This window comes from Phacochoerus africanus, chromosome 3 (genome assembly GCF_016906955.1).
Source record: "Phacochoerus africanus isolate WHEZ1 chromosome 3, ROS_Pafr_v1, whole genome shotgun sequence".
NCBI classification, from domain to species: Eukaryota; Metazoa; Chordata; class Mammalia; order Artiodactyla; family Suidae; genus Phacochoerus; species Phacochoerus africanus.
Genome location: NC_062546.1, coordinates 19,456,156 through 19,477,938, shown reverse-complemented (window position 1 = coordinate 19,477,938; position 21,783 = coordinate 19,456,156). Strand labels below are relative to the sequence as shown.

At 41.4% G+C, this 21,783-nt stretch overlaps 1 protein-coding gene across 1 annotated transcript in view; it reads left to right on the top strand.

The window, feature by feature from the left end:
• The first annotated feature begins 1,987 nt into the window (after positions 1-1,987).
• TOP1 (DNA topoisomerase I) overlaps positions 1,988-21,783 on the top strand; it is an 89,294-nt gene continuing 69,498 nt past the window's right edge. The window contains exons 1-2 of the mRNA XM_047771093.1: positions 1,988-2,291; positions 2,615-2,639. Of these exons, the coding sequence (XP_047627049.1) occupies positions 2,259-2,291; positions 2,615-2,639 (58 nt within the window). The 5' untranslated portion in view covers positions 1,988-2,258. The remainder of the gene's footprint in view (positions 2,292-2,614; positions 2,640-21,783) is intronic.

Here is a 21,783-nt window from a genome sequence, read left to right as displayed (position 1 = left end):
CCAGATACCTGCATATTTGTGCACAGGGACCATGTTTGGTGTGTCATTTTGGAGTGTGTGTTTTTAGGCCTACCCAGATTTTCCTTGGAGTTACCTGGAAAATGAATGCAGAGTTTCCCTGGCTTTAGAGGATGGTGGAGGAGTAGTGGTGGGAGGCACTATTATTCCTTAAGGCAGTCCTCGAGTTACTTTGGCCTGACTGCAGCAAACAGGTAGTAGTCACACGCCTCACCTGGTGGCCTGGGATTAATTCCGAGATGGGAGGACTATGATGAAAGACACCGAAACCAAGATGAAACTGGTTTTGGTAGCTTGCTTGAGAGAAAGAGCATAGCTGTGGAGTCAAGCAGACCTGAGTTTGAATCCAAAACTCATCAATTAGTAGCCTTGTATTCTCAAACAACTTAAAAACAACAACAACAAAAAAACCCTTAAAATTCCACCATTACAGAACATTGTAAATCAACTATATGTTAATTAAAAAAATTTTTCACCATTATCGCCATTGTCCGGATGAGGAAATAGGGGTTCGGAGAAGTTAAACAACTTTCCTGAAGTCACACAGCTAATCAACAGGAGAGTAGAATTCAAAATTAGATTGGTTTATGGAGTTCTCTCTTGGTCCAGTGGGTTAAGAATCCTGGGTTGTCATTGCTGTGGCTCTGGTTACAATTGTAGCACGTTTCATCCCCAGACAGGGAACTTCCGCATGCATGAGTGTGGCCAGGAAGAAAAAAAAAAAAAAAAAACTTTGAACTTTGTACTAAGATGAGAAGTACTGTTGGAGGGGATAATAGATCTGGTGTAGAGAAATTACTTTGGCTACTGTTACAGAGCAACTTGTGAGAGGGCCAGAAGGGAAGCAGGGATCCCTGTTAGGAATGTATTATGTAGTATAATCCAAGCAAGAGATAATGCAGACTTCGACAGGTGTGTGGCCAAGGGAAAGATTGAAAACATGCAATCAGCTGGATGAATGAGAAAGAAAAGGAAGATGTCCAGGGTGGAGCTTTTCTAACTGGGTGGTGGAGGAAGATGGTGAGTTTAGGGAAGTTTGTGAGGTATCCAAAAGGAGACGTCAGGTAGGCAGTTAGTAGGTCACTTATCTCTGACACAATTAAACTTTAGTAAAATAGGCGACCTCAAAGAGCTATTGTGTCAAATCAGAGCAGAGTAGATGCTCCATAAGCGGCAGTTCTCTCTCCAATTCCTCTCCCCTAGGCCCCTGTGCGCGCTAAGGATACAGCAGGGCACAGAGCCAGGTCGTGTTTACCCCGCGATTTGGTTCCCTTTGGTCCCTACCCTATCCTTTTTCTTAAAGCAATTCCTGGCTCAGGAAGGTCTGAAGAAAGAACTAATGAAATTAGGCCTCTTGAGACCCAGGGCCACACGTACCCGACTGAAAACGGGAGCTAAACCAGACTTTTGGTGGGCTGAAAAAAAATAAAATAAATTTTAAGAAAGCATGAAATAATCGAGGAATTGGAATGCCTGGACAAAGGCTGGGGAAGGAGCTCCTCCCATCAAATAGCCTCGGAGTATGGTTAACGAGAGAGGAATAGCCGGTGAGAGCTCAGGGGCCCTGAACGCCCGGGTTTCTGAATCTCAGAGAAGAGGCAAAAGCGAGACAGAAGCACGGACCAGGCCTGGCGCGGTCCCGCCGCGGCCTTTAAAGGCCCACCACGTGGCCGAGTGGCCGGCCCCGGTCGGGAGGCGGTGTCCAGGCTGAGCCTGCGCACAGACTAGGGGAGGGTCCTGGTTTCCGAGAAAAGGCACTGGGAGAGGAAAAGAAGGCTGCTCAGAATGTGCGGCCGTGGGAGGAGTCAACTTCTCATGCAAATCACAGCGGCGCGCGAGGACTAAGGGGCGGGGCTTACGATGCAAAGCCAGGTCCTCCTTGGGAAGTGCGAGGGGGCGGGCCCCACAACCCTCGGCCTCCTTCCGCGAGTCTCTGACGTCAGCGACGTCTCATTTAAAAGCGGCCGCGCAGGCGCAGTGAGCCGAAATGCGAACTTAGGCTGTTACACAACTGCTGGGGTCTGCTCTCGCCTCCCGCCCGGCAGTCAGTCAGCGTCGCCGCCGCTGTCGCCGCCTCAGCCTTACCGGGAGTCTCAGGCCCGCCCCGCCGACGTTTACTCGCGCTTCCGGGAGCCTTCGGGAGCCTCCGGAAGCCCCTGTCCACCCGCACAGGCCGGTAGCGACCGTCTGCGTCTCCTCGGCGCCCCTCGCCGCCCGCCGCACTCGCCACTCCTGCCGACATGAGTGGGGACCATCTCCACAACGATTCCCAGGTACGGCCCTGCCCGACCCGCCTGGGTCCCCAGCGCCGCCCCGGCCGTCCAAGACCCCCGGCGCAGGCCCCGGCCTCGGCCTGGCCGCTTTGACAGGCCGGAACCCCTGGGTAGGGGCGGCCGGCCGGAGGCGATGGGCTCCCCGGACGGAAGCCGCCAACTTCCAATTTTGGGGGGCTGGCAGGCCCTGGCGGCCGTTCCCGGGGCCCCTCCATCCCGGGGGGCGCAGGGTGGGACCGGCCCACGGCCGCGCGCGCTCGCCCTCCGGCCGCCGCGGGGTGAATGTGCCTGTTGTTTCACGGTCCCTCCTTTTCTCTCCCCAGATCGAGGCGGATTTCCGACTGAATGGTGAGTGTGCCCCCTCCCCGACCCCGGGTCCCCTGCCGCCCGGCCCGAGCCGGGCAGAGGACAGACATGGCGTCCCAGAGACTAAGTCCCGGCTTCTCGCTCACCGGCCCCATTGTTCCCATCGGGCCGCCTCTGGACCCCCTTTCCGGGGACCCCACTGCCCCCATATCGCGGCCCTCCCAAGAGGGGACAACGGAGACCCCGCGTCGCCCGTCGCCGGGCGTCGGGCAGCCTTTCCGGGCCCGGATTCCTCCCGGGAAAGTCGCCCTGTCGACAGTCGGGACTTAGTCTCTGCGCCATTTTCTTTTTCTCTCTCCTCTCCTTTCTGTGCTTGTGTCTCTTTCTCTCCCTCCCTCGGCTCCTTCCCTGAGCTGCCCAGAAAGAGCTTTCTGCAGAGCAAAACCATATAAATCACAGACCTCAGCAGAGGGAAGGGTGGGAGCCTGAATTGTTACTATTTTTTTCCAAAGAGAACTTTATTTGAGGGGTTATTCCTCTACTGCTTCTTGTTTGTTTCCTTTTCTGCTTCCAGAATGAAAGATACCCTTGAGCAACTGTTGATCCCCCCCACCCCTTCGGTGAGATGTTTGATGGTTAGAATTAGGGCTCTAAAACTAAAGCCCTCCTTTGTGGAGTTCTTCACCTTTTGAGATTGCTTTCCCCAAGTTGTGTTCTTTGCCAGGGTAGTGGTATCTACTTTCAGAAAGTTTACAAGTTGTCTGTGGGCCATCCAATGTTGGACTTGGGCATATAGATTTTTTTTTTTTTTTAATTAAAGTAACACCGACTAGAACTTTTCATTGGGGCTGAGATTCCCAAAGCAGTGTTTTTCTAACGCAGTTTCATGTGGTTGTCAGGAGGAAAGGTTGTTCAGCATCTCATCTGGCCTGGAGTACTGGCCTTTTCTTGTGGGCTGTGGGTCAGAAAAAAAAGATTTTATTTATTGAAACAAAGAGTGGCCAGCACCCACCCATTCTTCCTGCTCGTTCTTCTTCAGAAGCCACTGTTTTTCAGGAATTGAGAGCTAGCTGACTTTTGCCAGATGTTCATATTTTTGAACCCTTTTCAGCCAAATCAAGGTACTTACTCTGAGTATTTCCAGTTCAGTTGCTCAGTGAAGATTCCCCAGGAAAAGCTTCCCCTGTGAGCTTTTCAGCAATCCTTTTGGAGGAGAAGGCACCCTCTGTAGTGTGCTGGGAATTCCCACCCATTCTGATGGTATACATAATTCTGCTCGGTTGAGTTTGGGTTCCGGGAATCTCTCCAATGGGAGAAGCTGATGAGTAGGTTTTCTGATGTTGTAATCAGCAGTCCATCGTGTTAGCCTGCTCTACTGAGAGCAGAGCAGCCTTATGTTCTGATTTTGGAGTAGGGCATCCAGCAGGAGATAGTACTAGGGGAGAGGAGAGAATCTGGTTAAAATGTAACAGTTTTTGAGCACCTGAGAGATGTGCCCAGCACTGTGCTAAGTACTAAAGTTGAATCTTTGGCCCCGACACTGCTGTTCTTGCCTTCAATCCAGTCTATCTGGGGAGACATAATTAGTTAATTATAAGGTAGGTGCTGGGGCATATGTATACCCGAAATGCTTTGGGTGACTAGGGGATTCAGTCTGGGGGTGGGGAAATTTCTCAGAGGAGGTAGCTGGGTGTTGTGCAAGACTAGGTGCTGAGTGTCAGGGGTTAGAGTATTTCCTAACTGTTCAGTCAGCCTATCAGGGTTTTAAAAGAGGGAGATGAGGCCCCTGCAGTTCAGAAAGCCAGAGTGTAGATATGTTTCTTTGGGATGTGGAAGCAAAGAAAGGATGTGTCAGATGAGGATGTCCTTTTGACCTCTCTTGGAAGAAGGTAGGCTCTTAATACAGAATAAATAAATGTTCTTTTGACTTCGAGACTAGGCTGAGTAGGTAATGTATCTAGTAATGAAACAAAGTGTTGTCCTTTCTCAGAAAGTTAACCTCCGTGGTTCTCACATAGATTATACAGAGGAACTATTGTATATGTGAATGATGGTAGGCTAGGTAAATTATTGATCTCTAGTGCCATTTTTTGGTAGAGACTGGAGTAAATTGGTTATATTGACTTTTAGAATTTTTCACTTGTAATAGCAATAATTGTTCATATTTATTGAATATATACTGTTCCAGACATGCATCTCAGCTCTTTTCATGGATTAACTAGTTTAATTTAATCCTTGGAAGAACCCTTATGAGTTAGGTACTATTATCTCCATTTCCATAAGTAAGGAAACTGAGACTTGGGTATATTTACCAGCTTTCCAAGGGCAGTGAGTTGGACACTACAAAGCTCACAAGCTTAGCCACTATGCTCTGTATGATTCTAGTAGGAAGAAATTAAAAGCTGCACATCTTTACTTTCTTACAGAGCTGAGAAAGTCGAGAGGGACGGATTTGATAGTTTGTCATTTGTTTTTTTATCTAAACCTGCTCTTTTAAGAGGATAAGCACTTAAACTGCTTCCCTACTGCCCTAATGATCTGACACTGGAGTATTATCTTTGTAAATATTGTCTAGAAGAAAGATGTAGTATTAGTAGCTGTGTGCTTTCTCTATTAAGTAATACACTGATAACTAGTGATTGATTTATGTAACTACAAAAGAGTTTAAAAAAAATAAAAATCAATGTTTAATTATACCCAGACAAGTTATTATTGATCTCTGTATTAAGAGTTTGCTTAAGCATGGTTTTAAGTGGACCTAACCCATCTTACAGATTAACTGTGCCAGTTCATATATTAAAACAAAAAGCCCTCATTTGCCTGCCCTTATCCTCTAAGATCTAAAAGATTTTTTGCCTTTGGAGTTTATTCTTTACAGTAGTTAAAACTGTTGGTGTGCATATAGAAATTAGAATATTTTGGCCCATACTCAATTGCTGGGAAAAAATCTGTTATTTGTGAAATGTATTTATATTTAGAGAATTGCTGGGAGATTCGGGAGCAGAAACCATCATCTCTTCTACCTATGAGAAAAGACTTCCTTTCTAGGTATTGGTAGCACTACTTGAACTGGGGCTGAGTCATTATCACAGTACTGTGAAGACTGATGAACTGTCTGTAGAGTTGATAATGGTAACATCAGGTTGGGGGTTAGTAGTCCTTTTGCCATTTCAAGGGCTTGAAGTTTTTGCCCATCTACTCTGCAGTTGTAGGGTTCTTCCCACCTTGACATGAGTAAAGTAGAATGCTTGAGTTCCTTAGTGATAGTTCTGAGAAGTGTATAGGATCATCCTTTGGCATTATCTTGTGTTAATCTTAGTTAGCTTAATGGATTCAAACTGGATTGTGGAATTAAATATAAATTGTTTCTGATGCCAAGGGATAGTTGTACTTCTGTGCTGTTAGGCACTGGTTGGGGTGGGAGATAGGAAGGCTAATGATGTGGTTATCTGAAAATTCCATCACATTTTAAAAACCAAACTGATGGCACCACCTTCAAATGAAATTTGGCAAGTCTTTCTATTCCATCCGGAAACACTTAAGCACTGGGCTCCAGTGTTGTCTTTCCTTCTACTGCAGCCAGACTCTTCGGGGCACCTTTTCAGAATTACTGAACTGCTATAGTATCTTTATAGATGAAGCAGAGTTGCTTGGCAGCATGTGCTTTTTAGATTACCAGCATGTCAGAACTCACAAACAAATTTTAGATTTCAGATATCAGTGTTCCCTGTAAAACAAGAAAATCCAGGAGTTACTAAATCAGAAACACATCATGGTTTGAAAAGTGAAAACTAGATTATATTGCTTACTGTCACCAACTGATACATGTCTTTGGTAAGTTGATAAAGTAAATGGAAAATAGGAACCCAGGGTCAGTTCCAAAATCTCTTTTTAGCCAGTAGTAACAAAAGAAGAATTGAGTCTGGCTTTTTCCCTTGAACATCAGCATAAAAATGGGTTAATTGTGAGAATCTGAAGGGAGTTTCATGAATCTGTTCTGTGGCTCAGTGCGTTAGTATCCATTTATGCATTATGCAAGTGCCAAAGATTCTTAACATGTCTTATAGCTTATATTCCAAAATTAGGCTATTGGGGCTTTTATGTTTGTTTTCAGCTTGGGTGGGGGGTGCAAAAAATGTCTGCCTTCTGAATCTGTAAATATGTTTGTGTTGTATGTTAATTATAGTAATAGTTATCTGTTGCTGCTAATAGTATGGGAAATGATTCTGTTGTACTTTCTAGATGTATTTCATTTCTGGAGTCTTCAGACATACTGCAGTTGTGCATGTTGCTTCATAGTAGCTGGATATGAGTGCATATGTATGTTGTGGCTCTTGAACAACCTTTGCTATACATCCGGTACAGAATACTGATTTTCTTCAAACCCAGAGTTGTTTCTCCAGAGGTGTTTTGTGAAGGATTGCATCTTTTCCATGTGAAATTGGGGTTTTTTTGTTTTTAAGGCTGAAACCGAGGCAGATGGAAGTTCCCAGGCTAGGGGTCGAATTGGAGCTACAGCCGCCGGTCTACACCACAGCCACAGCAACGCCAGATCCGAGTTGTGTCTGTGACCTATACCACAGCTCACCACAATGCCGGATCCCCAACCCCCTGAGCCAGGCTAGGGATTGAACCAGAAACCTCATGGTTCCTAGTCGGATTTGTTTCCACTGCGCCACGATGGGAACTCCCTCCATGTGAAATTGTTGAACTCCAAAAAATTCTAGTTTCACTCAGAAAAATGGATTCAAATGTAATTATTTACTTTTGAATGAGGGTGTGAAAATGCTTGAAATGAGAATTTCATGTGGGATCCTGAGATAAAAAACTGTCTCGAAAGAGTGAAATGTGGTCCATTCATTGCATTTGGAGATGGAAGAGAATTCACTAACTTTTCTATATCCTGTGGTTAAGATTATATGACTGCTCCTTAATGATTTTTGAAATAATTAACCTTGCAAAATGAGGGCATTTAGGCAAGCAGCTTCTTAAGGTAAAAAATTTGGCATGGGAAAAGTTCCTGACTGGCCCTTAAGTAGTGAATGAGCTGCTGTGTTTAAAGGAAGCTTTTAGATTGTGTTTAAACTTTTAGTAATAGTTGAAACGGGTCTTTTCTCTCTGTTTCCGTGCCTTGTAAATCTGAAGTTTGAGAGGCAGCTTTCCATCCCCGTGGCTCCAGGCCAACAGCTGAAGTAGGAAATCTAAAATAGAGGCCCATCAGCATGGAAGAATTAGTGTTTTGCCAGCCTTTTCCCTTCCCCCACAACCTGCCTATCTAGGTGTTGGCAATATGCAGCGTGCTCTGTGTTGATAGCATAGGGCCTGGGTACCGTGGAGGTGGATAAAGATGGGGAGTGGTGACATTGGCTGTAGCCTTGGCTTTATTAGATAGGAAGAAGCTTAAAGTGGAGTATCTGTTACATATTAATGGTATTTTTGGTAGTGTTATAGGAAATGACTAATAGCTGAAATGATTTATCAGTACATAGATATTGTTTAACATGATATTTATTCTCTATGTTTAAGAAAGATTCTAAATTCTTTTCACACTGGGAGAGAAGTGACTCAAGTACTTATCTCTAGGATATACAGATTGTAATATCATCAAGCTAGATCACCCATTATCAAACTTTGTATTACGTGTTTCTGTCATTTATGTCTCTGAGTTTTAATTAAAAAAGAAACTCCAAGGGGTATTGACAACCTAAGTTTTAAATTTCTTTTTGGTAGTTATTTATTTTTAATTTGTTGTCTTAAATTTTTAGATCCACTCGGTTATCTCCCTGTCACCTGAGCCTTTTTGTACTGTTCTTGAGAATTTTTCTGAATGTAAATATTTTTATTTTCATCTCCCTTCTGCCTTCCCCATTTGGATAGAAGTGCATCTCTATCAGTCTACCAATTCCTCTCTAAGTCTTTGAAGTTAACTTTGTTTCTATGGATTTAAGGAACCACAGAACTCAGTTCATTAGCATTTCTGAGACACACCTAGATAAACTCTTTAACAAAAGGTGTTAGAGCAGTCAGCATAATTGAGGACTTTAATTCACTTGTCTTTGTTATTGTTGATAACAGGTTTAATAGATCCCTGGGTATTCTGACATTTTCCTATATTTTAACAACAAAAATAGAGTTCCCATTGTGGCTCAGTAGGTTAAGGACCCGACTTGTCTCTGTGAGGATGCCAGTTTGATTCTTGGCCTTGCTCAGTGGGTTAAGGATCCAACGTTGTGTTGCCTTGGCTGTGGTGTAGGCCAGCAGCTGCAGCTCCAATTTGACTCTTAGTCCAGGAACTTCCATGTGCCACAGGTGTGGCCATAAGAAGGAAAGAAAAAACCACATCAGCCAATCCTTGGTCCAGCATTTTTGGAATTTTTCTCAACATGGCCTAGGAAAGATAAAGGCCAGGAACCTTTCTGGAAGGAGATATCCTTGGCTCTTTGGAGTTTATCAAAAAAGCTTTAAGTTGAAGGTTAGTCCTACACTAGAATACGCTAGAAATGTACCCTTTTGCCATTTAGTAAAAGTTCAGATTTTAAACTTGCTACTAGATATGAATGCCCAGATTTATGAAGCTTTGTAGGCAAAATACTGGTTGAGCAGAAGACTGATCTAGCAGATTTCAGAATCAGTGGATTAGGGGATCTCATTGGTTAAGACTGTTTGCTTAGCCAGCTCCTAAAAGGTAGCCCCTTTATTTCTTTTTAGTCAGCTCTCTGAGCTCTTGCTTGGCAGCTGAAGGGGAAGTGGGAGGAAGGGAACTAATTTTGAGTGATTGGTAGACACTATGTTTTTGTATTCATTAAATCTGAATTTAATGGGAATAGTATAGGTTTGTGGGAGAACTGGAGACCAAAAAAAGAATTTTTACAGCTCTCTTTTTAAACACCTTCTCATCTACCATTTTATTTTATTTTATTTTATTTTATTTTTTATCTTTTTCAGGCCACGCCCAAAGTATATGGAGGTTCCCAGGCTAGGGATTGAATCGGAGCTGCAGCCAGCCTACACCGTAGCCACAACAACACCAGATCCAAGCCATGTCTTTGACCTACACCACAGCTCATGGCAGCCCGGGATCCTTAACCCCGAGCCAGGCCAGGGATCGAACCACATCTCATGGTTAGTAGTCGGGTTCTTAACCTGCCAAGCCACAACGAGAACTCCCCCCTCCCTTTTTTTTAATTAATGTATAGTTGATTTACAGTGTTGTGCCAATTTCTGCTATATAGCAAAGTGACCCAGTCATGCATATATGTATACATTCTTTTTCTCATACTATCTTCTGTCATGTTCTATCCTAAGAGATTAGATATAGTTCCCTGTGCTGTATAGGAGGACCTCACTGCTTATCTGGTAAGCTTCTAATATGATGTCACAGCCTGCCCTTAATTATATGCTGGTAGACATAGCTTAGACTCCTTTTAACTGGATGTTAGGTCTTCAAGAAATGCTATAGTGTAAGGCTGCAACCAGATTGCTGTTGAAGTAGGGTGTAAGTAAGGAGGGAGGCTGTGAGGAGATATCATGCTCCTGTGCAAATGTGGTAAAACAAATGTGGAGGAGAAATCAGAAAAATGTAGATAAGATTCTATTCTCATTACCATGACGCTACCCTAGCCATTATACTTTGTTTTGTCATCTATAAACAAGGATTTTTCTTTTTCTTTTTTTCTTTTTTTTGGTCTTTTGTCTTTTTAGGGCCACACCCAAGGCATATGGAGGTTCCCAGGCTGGGGGTCTAATTGGAGCTATGCCAGAGCCACAGCAACGCCAGATCCGAGCCATGTCTTCGACCTACACCACAGCTCATGGCAATGCCAGATCCTTAACCCACTGAGTGGGGCCAGGGATCGAACCACATCCTCGTGGTTCCTAGTCGGATTCGTTTCCGCTGAGCCACACCGGGAACTCCTATAAACAAGGACTTTTCTATGCTTCATAAGCTATTGAGAATTGTGAGTATATGAATCTGTCTCTGCCCATATTTTAAAATTTAAACTTTGATCAGATAGCTTTTATTCTGAAGTGGATCTTTATTTTGAGTTAGGTTTGAGGTAATGAGTTGGTGGCTCTTTTTTTCCTTCACTGGTATTCTCTTTTAACATTTTAAAAAATCTTTCTGATATTTACACAGTGAACAGTGGCACATAACTAGAATTGGTTGAGTCTTTACCTAATTAACTGCATAGCCTATGTGGGTCTTTTCCAGTTATTAAGCAATCACTGTAAAATAAAAGATGGTGTATCTATATCTAGGTTTGGGCTAAGTTGGAGCTAGATGTATACCTTGTTCCTACTTTTCTAAAAATAAATCTAAGGCAGGATGGTCACTGCTGAAAGAACTTCTTCCAGCAATAGAGAAGGTGGTCTTAGAAAAGAGGGAAGTATATATTGATGTGGCTAGTTTCTCAACCCTTTAATAGAATTAATTATGGATTTTGTATTAAAGCCACCCAGAGCCTATATGATATTTATACCTCAATAATAAAAAACAGATACTCAGAGATTTATCTTTTAGATGCATTTAACCAGTGAAATGCAAAGTTCATTTTTTGAATTTTTTTTTTTTTAAATCACAGAACTCAGTATGTCTTATGTCAGCATGTTAGTTCAAAAGATACTGTTTTACTTTTCCCCCCAAACATTTTTAAGCTGGGAAGACTCAAAGCACTTGAGAGTTACCTTAATTTTTCATTTATTTCAAATGGTTGCTTAAAGTGACCAACTCAATTACTGTGAAATAATAATTCTTGAAATAAGTGCCTTAATAATAAAACTTAGCTATGAGAATTTAAGTAGCAAAGTCCATGCTAATAGTTGTGCATGAATATAGGCATTTGAAGGATTTCATGGAAAAAAATTATCAAGTCAGCAGAAATTTTAGTAATGGGGTTATAGGTCTAGCTATTGCAGATTATTGAATTGCCCTGAATTTTTAATTTGGAAGTGCTACTTAAACCAAAGTCAGTTAGGGATATGTTCACTAATGTACATTAAATTAAGCCAAACGGACCTTAGTAGTGATCTTACACCATTGATCACAGGGATTATCAGAGAAACATCACAACAGGAGCAGATTTTAAGATTAATATTCAGTTAAAGGTAGGCCAGACAAAATAATGTTGGAGGATCGAAGTTAGACTTGGGTCTAGAGTCTTCAGATATAAACGTTTTAGGAATGTATAGTTCTTCAAGTATATATATATTTTAAAGAGGTGAATATTGATACTGCCTGGCTATATTGCCCTTGTATGTGAAAGTGTCAAAAATAGGATTGGATTTGAAAGTCTTTAGAGCTTGGGCCTCTTTCTCTTATACCATTTTTCTCTGATTCAGAATGTGAATGATCTTGGGTGTTTCCCCAACTTAAAAAAAAAAAAAAATCAAGCAACTGTAATATAGTGGAAAGGCCATTTCAATTTGAGCTCTTAAGCTTCTATTCAATAGTGAGGTCTTTGAACAAGTTAATTTGTGAGCCTTAGTTCTTGGCCTGTAAACTTCATAAGATTGAGGACTAAATAGCAGGTGAGGATCACTTTAGGAAAGGTAAAAACTTAACAACAAAATTTTGAGTTCTTGGTCAGTCCTTTAAAAAAAACAAAAACAAAACCTAAGCGTGTTTTCAGAGATTTCCTCATTAGTCTTTCGTACAAAGGGAACATCTTAATATATGGGTACTGTGAAATTTTACCCAAAGGGAAGGGTCACTAGGGAGCCATGAATATGATACTGTTGCTGTGGATATGAGTGGGTGGGCTCAGGAGGGTACTGACTTGCCTTGGCTTTGTGGCTGTGTACAAACCTCTTTGTTTCTCATAAGTTAAATTAAAAATCTTTGGCAGTGAAAAATTTATCTCTCTTTGCCCTTGGGATGGTGCATTATTTAAAGATCTACTTAGGGAGTTCTTGTTGTGGCTCAGTGGGTTAAGAAACCGGCTAGCATCCATGAGGATGTAGGTTCAAGCTCTGGCCTTGCTCAGTGGGTTAAGGATCCGGCGTTGCCACAAGCTGTGGCTTAGATTGACAATGAGGCTCAGATCTGGTGTGACTATGGCCAGCAGCTGTAGCTTTGATTTGACCCCTAGCCTGGGAACTTCCATATGCTGCAGGTGGGGCCCTAAAAATAAATAAATAAATAAATAAATAAATAAATAAATAAATAAATATTTACATAGCAAGCTAAAGGTTTCATGTTTAATTGCAAATGGATATTTGAAGTTGCCATATCATTCATTCAAACATTCAGAAAGTAAATAGCATTAACTTCTAGATAAAGATTAAAAGGATAAACACATATGGCTCTCAGAACAAACACTTGGAAGTTAGTAAGTTGTTAGGTGTCTATGTTTACTTCTGTTGAGATTCCATATTATTCATTGCGCCTCAGTACAAAGGCTCCTGTCATACTAGGATAAATGGGAATGGAAGGTACTTTCTGGCAGTTTAATGGTTCACTATCAGTGAAAAAGGATGATGTCCTCATTTATTTCCAAATCCTAAGAGATTTTTTTTCCCTCTTAAAAAAAAATGGAAACCTAAGATCTTAGATTTCCAAAGATCTAAGACCTTAGATAACTATTCTAGAAAAACATTTTTTTAGGATACCTATATATAAGCTTATTAAATGTTTTCACCTGGGATAGAATAAAAGTTTAACGTTCTATATATTTCTCATTTTCTCTTTTGTCAGATACTTGTGTTGCATAAATTTTAGAGAATTTTCAGGTTTGCAGTTTTCCCTGAACAGGTAGATTTGTCAGAGTGACTAGAAATGTTCACCATCTGTAGGAGAGACCCATGTGCCAATAGCTAATTCAGGTATTTGCTTCAAATAGTTTAAATCCTTGAACTGAATTTCCTGAAATAAAGACTGTGAAGAATTGAAATCTTAAATTTGAAGAGTTGAAATCTTAGAATTTAGAGTCAGTATTTAAAGTCCTAGGAAACTGATTTTATATTTTACATTACATTATTGTTGTTACTCCTTCCTAACCCATGAAGTGTTCTGATGTGAGCAATACCTGAAAGCTGATAAACTCCTGAGAGGAAAGTTCAGAGCACATAGTAGTGTTACATACAGTGATTTGAACACTAGAAAAGTGATCAAGACTGAATGTTAGACTTGCTGTATTCTTAACAGTCAGTGTGTTTTTGGAGAAATAGTTGCCATATCCGTAGTTCTTGGTATTTTTAACATCAGAAATGAAGAAACAAGTCTCTTTGCATATTGGTCACACCTCAGCCTCTATTTCATAATTTTTTACAGTTCTAGTTAACCAGGAATTAAAACAAAAAGGGGGAGGAGGAACACAAATTGGCTAGTCTTTGTAACTGCTGGATTGTCAAACTTGACTTCCAAGCTGAAACCTCTCCGAGGCTGCATGTATCAGCTCAGAAAGTCTCCCGGTTAGCTCCCTTAGGGTACTGAAGTCCAGGACAGATGAGGTGGGCTCAGTGGAGGTTCAGCTGGTAATGATTTGACCATAATTAATTACTCTGTTCTCCTTAAAAATCAAATCACCTTCTTGCTCCCTTAGTGCATGCATTGTGATAGAAAAGTTAGCACTTCCACAGAGCTTTATTATCTTTTACAGATGTTAGCACCCCCTTAATCTCAGAATGTCGGGAAAGTTGTCTATTAGCAGGAATGTGCTTGTTTTCTCTGTGCAGAAACATTCTAGTTGGTTAAACAAGAAACTAAAAATGTCCCCTCTGTAGTCCTGAGAATGTTACAGAACTTATTTAGGATTGAGCTAACTTCTAGAATTTAGATGTCAGGAAGTGTTTGTGTTGAGCTCAGATTTTTAGGGGAACAGTTTAAAGTTGTACATTATAAGGACATTTATCCACAAGTGAAAATAGTGAAAAGTGTTTGCACAGACAAGATTAGCTGAATTCATATTGACTGAACATATGTAAATATGCATGCCAGTAGGTGCTGTTGTACAAAGTGAAGATAATTTTGCTCAGTGGATTTATTGAAAACTTGATTTGTTTTTTAAAGGCTTTCTGCAGCAACACTATTTCCCAGAAATAAAGTTCAGTGTGTGCTCTTCTCCTACAAGTCTTTGATCATGCTTTGTTCTGTTGAAGTATTCCTTTTTACCCTGGAATGCCTCTTTAGTCTTTAGTATTGGGTGGGGTATATAGTTTTCATTTTCCTACCTCTTTTTAGGAATGCACCAAGTATTGTAAACTCCTTAGGATTGGAAACATCTCAGGGCTTGTTTCAATATTGAAGTCATAGTCATAGATACTCAGTTTCTTTTCTAGTGAAATCTGTCTGCAGTCAACACTTAACCCCAAGCCAGAAGTAACTTCTTTTCAGTGGCTTTCACTAAGCATTTGTTGTCCTCTTCCAATTTTTCATTTTAGGCTGGAGAAATTTATATGGTTTACTTAGGAAGTGGGCAAGAGCACTGTGTCATCCTGTATGGTCAATACAGATGCTTTCAACAAATGTTTTGTTATGAAAGGGGATTCCCTTCTCTCTCCTAGCCCACCAACAGGTTGAAGTTTAAGTGAGAGACAGTGAGAACTTTACACTAAGTTTTCATTGTTCTCAAACTAATTTGCATAATAATCACCTGGGAGTGCTTGGTAAAAACTTGTATTTCTAGCCCTATACCTTGAAGTTGATTCTGTAGTGGTGCTATGGGGAGATCTGCGTTTTAAATATATCTTTAACAATTTGAAATGATTACAGGTGATCTATAAATCACCTTGGGATAAACTTACCTATCCGAACTGTTTTATTTGGCTAAGACATGTTTTGCTTCAGTTGATTAAGGTACTCCATTTATCCAGCTATTAAATTTACTGAATTTTTGAAAAGGGATCAAAATACTGTTTTCCAATATGATAAAAGCTTGATGTTTATCCTACTCTAAACAAATATTTTTTACTTTTCAGTGAGAACTTAAATAGCAGGGTTAACCGCCTTTGCATCTGTTTAATTATGTGTGTCATCAGACTCCTAATCCTTTCTCCTACTTCATGTTATCCATTATTTGATCCTGAGGTCAGCTTTTAGGATTGGGTGACTTAAGGGGAGCACAAAGAGTAAGAGGTTGTTTTCATTCTAATATTCCTAGGATGATTAAGGCAGGGCTTTAGACATTTAAGTGGAGAATAGTTTAATGGAATGCTGAGGACCTAATCTCTGGAGGTCACTATCTTTAGATTAAATTAGGAGTCTTTAGTTAATGATGGCATTAATTGAAATGAGAAGATTTGAATAGAGAAGTTATTTTTATTTTTTGCTTTTTAAGGGCCCCACCTGCAGTATATGGAAGCTCCCAGGCTAGGGGTCAAATCGGAGCTGGCCGAACACCGCAGCCACAGCAACGCAGGATCCAAGCTGGGTCTGTGACCTCCACCACAGCTCATGGCAATGCTGGATCCTTAACCCTCTGAGAGAGGTCAGGGATCAAACCCACATCCTCATAGATACTAGTTGGGCTTGTTAACTGCTCAGCCACACGGGAACTCTGAGAAGTGATTTTCAAAGTGTGGTGTCTTGATCAGCATCAGTATTGTCTGAGAACTTGCTGAAAATGCAAAATTCTTGGGCCTCATCCAGACCTACTGGCTCAAACTCTGGAAGTAGGGCTTTTAGCATCTAGTTTTTTTCAAGTCAGCCAGGTGATGTAAAGACACTAAAGTTTCAGATCCAGTGGAATAGAGATTTTTAAAATTCACCTTCTCCTGTTGAGCCTCACATTTTTAGAAAGAATGAAAAACAACTGACAAAGTACATATCTCACCAGTGAGAGAGTTAGATAAACTTGGGTTCAACTCTTGATAGTTGGATGGCCTTGAACAGATCACAGTTCTGATTCATTTGAAGCCTATAACTAGTTTTGTAGTAATTCAACCTCTTAGTGTTCCTTGTTTTTGTTTTTTTCACAAGGCCTATGGCTGGGCCCCAATACTTTTTCGATACTTATACTTCCTTATAGTTAGGAATTTGGAGTGATTCATCATGGGAGCATAAAAAAGAGCCAATTATATGATTAACACTTGAAAGTCTTCTAAAGAACATGTATTTATTCAGGCTTACACTTTCTGTAGCTAGTTACCCAGAGAATGACCTGTGCATTTCAAGCACTGTAAATAGTGATATTCTTCTAGACAAAAAGGGCCCCTTGGTTGATTTAGTAATAGGATTCATGAAGCAACACATTCACATACTTGATACCTTTATAGCCCAGATAAGGTGCGGACTTGGGGCCATTTCAGGCCCATGCCCATTGGGAATAGGCAGCTTAGGTTCTAGCGAAGGCTGGGGGTTTGTAGCCACTTTCACTAGTTCCCAGGGCCCACTTAACAGAAGCAAAAGAGGACAAGCCTACAGGAATGGGCCTGTCCTAATTGAGCTGGCCTGAGAAGGTACATTTTCAGGTTAGACAAATCCTTTTTCCCTTTTAAGTTTTGCCTCCTGGGAAAAGAGAAGCATTTTCAATGCAGAGATGTCCTTGTGAAAACAGTATTCACTACAGAAGAGTATGTAAAATGCAAATAACCATCTTAAGGATCTTATACTTATTAATTACTTTCAGAGGTAAAAATAAAAAATTCCAACTTTATCTTATATTTAGAGAACAAAGATGAGTTAGTAAAATGGGATTTGCTTGCTATACTTCTGAAGCTTAAAATAACTGCTCTAATTTGACTTAGACCTCGGTAGACTAATACCTTCATTGAAATGTTCTCTGGGCAGTACTCATTGAACCTCTGATTCTTCAGGAGCTCTACAGAAGTGGACTGCTTTTCAGATGGCAGCTTAGCCAGGCAAACTTTGGCTGACCTCAAGGAACTACACAGCGTTAGTGTCTTGCCATGTAGGGAAAAGGCCCCAGACTGGGCTCCAGCAGAGGGGAGTTGCTGATGGAATGGAGAGTGCTAGGAGAGGAATTAGGACAAAGGAAGGCTCAGTCCTGGCTTTGTCAGCTGTGACAAGAGCAAATCACACCACATAGTGCCCCACTCATGCTCCTCTGCTAGTAAAAGGAAGGTGTTGACCTGGATCCAAGATTTTCAGTTAGCATTGTCCAATAGAATTTTCTCTCATGACGGAAATTGTTCTAGATCTGTGCCATTCCACATGGTAGCTTCTGGCCATGTGAGACTGAGTGCTTGAAATGTGGCTAGTGTGGCTAAAGAACTTACTTTTCAAATTTCATTTTATTTAAAAGTAGCTACATGTGGGGAGTTCCCATTGTGGCTCAGTGACAATGAACCCAGCTAGTATCCGTGAGGATGCAGGTTCGATCCCTGGCCTCACACAGTGGGTTAAGGATCAGGCATTGCCGTGAGCTATGGTGTAGGTTGCAGACATGGCTTGAACCCTGTGTTGCTGTGGCTGTGGTATAGGCCAGCGGCTGCAGCTCCAATTCAAACCCTAGACTGGGAACTTCCATATCCTGCAGGTGTGGCCCTAAAAAGCAAATGAATGAATGAATGAATGAAGCTGCCACATGTGGCTAGTGGCTTCATACTGGCCCCCGCAACTCTAGATTAAATTTAAATAAGAGCGCAGAGATTCAACATTAGGTTTTGCTTGGAATATGAGTGGTTGGGGCTCTTGGGACTTTAAAAAGCCAAAACAGGTATGAATTTGTGTTATGAGTTTGAGTAACAAACTTTCTTCTGTATGTGTACATTGCCTTATCCTGGGTGATGTGCTAAGAGGACTTATGACTGGTAAGTGAAGTTGAATTTACTAAATCAATTGGAAGGTTCAGACAGCTTTCCATCTTCCTTGACCCCTTTAGTGCTACACAGAGATGAACACTTAGGAATTCCCATCATGGCGAAGTGGTTAATGAATCCGACTAGGAGCCATGAGGTTGCGGGTTTGATCCCTGCCCTTGCTCAGTGGGTTGACGATCCGGCGTTGCCGTGAGCTGTGGTGTAGGTCGCAGACGTGGCTTGGATCCAGCGTTGCTATGGCTCTGGCGTAGGCTGGCAGCTATAGCTCCGATTAGACCCCTAGCCTGGGAACCTCCATATGCCATGGGAGTGGCCCTAGAAAAAGCAAAAAGACAAAAAATAAAAGAAAAGAAAAGAAGGGAGGAACCGTCTCTCAAAAATGAGAAATACAGTATCACTAAAATAACATGAGAAGAAAAAAAAGTTAAAAAAAAACCATTTAAGGTCCTTCGGATTGAATAAATTTTCATATCTTAGCAAACCCTGTGGATAGGTCGTTTATTTTGTAGGTAGCAAAATAGATTAACCTACATTACACCTGTGTATACTTTACTCATCACTATCCTTTAAAATAGTTGGTTTTAGCCCACAACTTCATTTCAAATTGCAAATTTTTAGCACGTTGCTATAACAAGAAGTTAATTCCTGTTTTTTTCAGTTGTAGTCAGTAGTAAGTAAATGTCTGACTATAAGTGGTATAGAATCTAAGATTGTCCAGGCAAGCAATCAGTGCCCAAGAGGTTAACTCACTCAAGGTGTTGCTTATAGTAAAAGCACATCAGAACTTGGCTTCTGCACTGGGGGTCATTGTCATGCTCATGGTGAACATAGTGAGCGTTAATTTCTAAGTAATCTGGCCCACAGCTAGCTAGACAATCTTAGTCTGATGGAACAAAGTAGGATTTTGTAGCCTTGACCATTGGCATACAGTGACCATATGAGGTCTTAGAAAATAGTAAGTTGCTGAAAGACCAGGGAGAGATCCAGTATCCTTCATCTTTAGCTTCAAATTATGATCAGTAATTTTTGGAATGGGAAGACGAAGTAGAATTGCCATAAAATAAATGGCTGATTTTTTTGAACCTTTACTATCTCCACTTTACTTTTGAAGAAACTGAGGCTCAAGGCTATGTAGTTTGTAAGTAGTATGCCACAGAGCTGGGAGGCTAATCTAGGCCCATCTGATGCCATAGTTTGAGTTCTTTTTTTGTTTTGTTTTGTTTTTCCTTTTTAGGCCCTGCAGCATATGGAAGTTCCCAGGTTAGGGGTTGAGTCAGAGCTGCAGCTGCTGGCTAACACCACAGCCACAGCAATGAGGGATCTGAATCACGTCTGCGACCTGCAGCACAGTTCATGGCTACGCCGGATTCTTAACCCACAGAGCAAGGCCAGGAATCAAACCCACATCCTCGTGGATGCTGGTTGGGTTTGTTGCCCCCTGAACCATAGCAGGAACTCCTCATAGCTTGAGTTCTTCTTAAATATGACACAAAATAAGTAAAGGGGAGCTGGGGTGACCAGTTGCCTCCTGGGAATTCTGAGTTGTGGTAGAGTAACCCATGTAGTATCAGACCAAGTACTTTTATTTCTTGGAGTACTTGCCTTCATTTACAGTGTATCCTTACCAGACTAATGTCATTGACTAGTAGGCTCTGCTGTACTTTACTATGTAATTGTTTCCCTGTTAAGGAATGCTTGCCTGCTTGTGCAGCAAAGACCCCTGGAGAATTTATTTGTTAGCAGTTCATCTGTGCTTGGAGCCACTTACTCCAGAAATGAGTAAAACCTCTATTTATCTCTTGGAGTACTCAAGAAAAAGGATCTTTTGTTAACCAGGAATTAACCTGACATAGACACAACCCCCACCCCTTTATTTTAGAAGTGTCTCTGATCTGCTTACTTACTGAGAAGTTTCACTGGAGGTGGTTAGGGTTGTGTGAACAAGTATGGTGTTGTTCCCACTTCAAGGGAGATAAATAACTAGCTTGCTGCTTAAGAAGCAGAATTGGCAGTGGGTTCAGCCTTGGCCTCTCCTTCAGAGTTCTTGTTCATATGACTGACTTTGTCTAGTTTTGCAGAGCAAGTAGTTTTTAACCACTTTTAAGTTGATTAATGGCCATTCATGGGCTGTTTGAAGGTAGGAGAGAACTGGGAGTCAGGCTGAGCATGGGTATCATTCAGGGGAAAGGAAAGCCTTAGGTGAAGCAGGGAGGATGTTCTTCACTTACAGACCAAGGTTCAGAACAGCATTACTCTCTGTGGGGGTATTGAGGATAGTTTCTAGTCACCATCAAGTAATTGTAGGGTTCTGCAAACTATGCTGCCTTTTGTATGGGCCATGAACTGTGAATGGTTTTAATATTTTTTACTAGTTGGGGAAGTTTTTAAAAAATTATTAAATATACCTGAAACTGATAAAATAGGTCAGTTATGCTTCAGTTTTAAAAAAGAATATTAGGAGTTCCCTGGTGGTTCAGCAGGTTAAGGACCTGGCATTGTCACTGCTGTGGCACAGGTTCGATCCCTGGCCCAGGAACATCTTCATGCCATGGGTATGGCTACTCTGTGGCTGCTTTTATGTTATGGTAACAGAGTTGAGTATTTGCTGCAGAGGTTATGTGGGCCACAAAGGCTGAACTATTTTTTCACCTGTCCCCTAAAGAAAAGTTTTGCTACCTCTTGATTGGTGAGTAGTGCCAGTTGCTTACCTGACTGACTGGTGGTTGTATGTAGCACAGGAACCTTGAAGAGCTTGTTTCATCTAACTCGGTAGCCTTTGGCTCCCAAAGGAATCTGTATAAGCCAAGTGTCAAAAGTTTTACTGTGACCGTGCAGCTTCCTTAAGTCTTATTTCACCTCTTTTCTAGTCAGTTATCTTCCCAGCTGAGTCCCAGTGGCAGGACTCAAGTTAACCTCTCACTAAGCATGGCTCTATCCTGATGTCCAATCGTCAAAGAAGAATTTTATTCTAAAGGGCCTGACTAGACCCTACTTATCTAAGTTGGGGTAGCTGTACATCCCTGATGTAACTCTTCCTTCTTCCTCTCAGATAAGGACTGGGAAAGTGGCAGGTGAAAATCTCTTTCTTCGACAATTGTAGAGGCTCAATATTCTCAGCTGTAAATCAAAAAAAAAAAACAAAAACAAAAAAACAAATCCCAGAGACTGACTCAGCACTTTGGGCCTGCCTTTTAAAGGAACAGAGAGGCCCAATTAAAATAGAAACTGAAAATAAAATCAATAGCATGTCCATTGTTATAGGCAGGTGGCTGGTTTTTGTTATTAATCATTGCTCAAAGGACTAAGAAACAACAGAGCAGCGTTTTTCCAAATATGTTTCTAGATTATAGTCGCCCAGAGAGGTTGTGTTAAAATACGCATATCTGAGAATGATCTTATTCCCAGGTCTCATACACAGGAAAGTTTGAGAACCACTGCTCTCAAGCATTTAAAATTTTTTTCTTTTTAT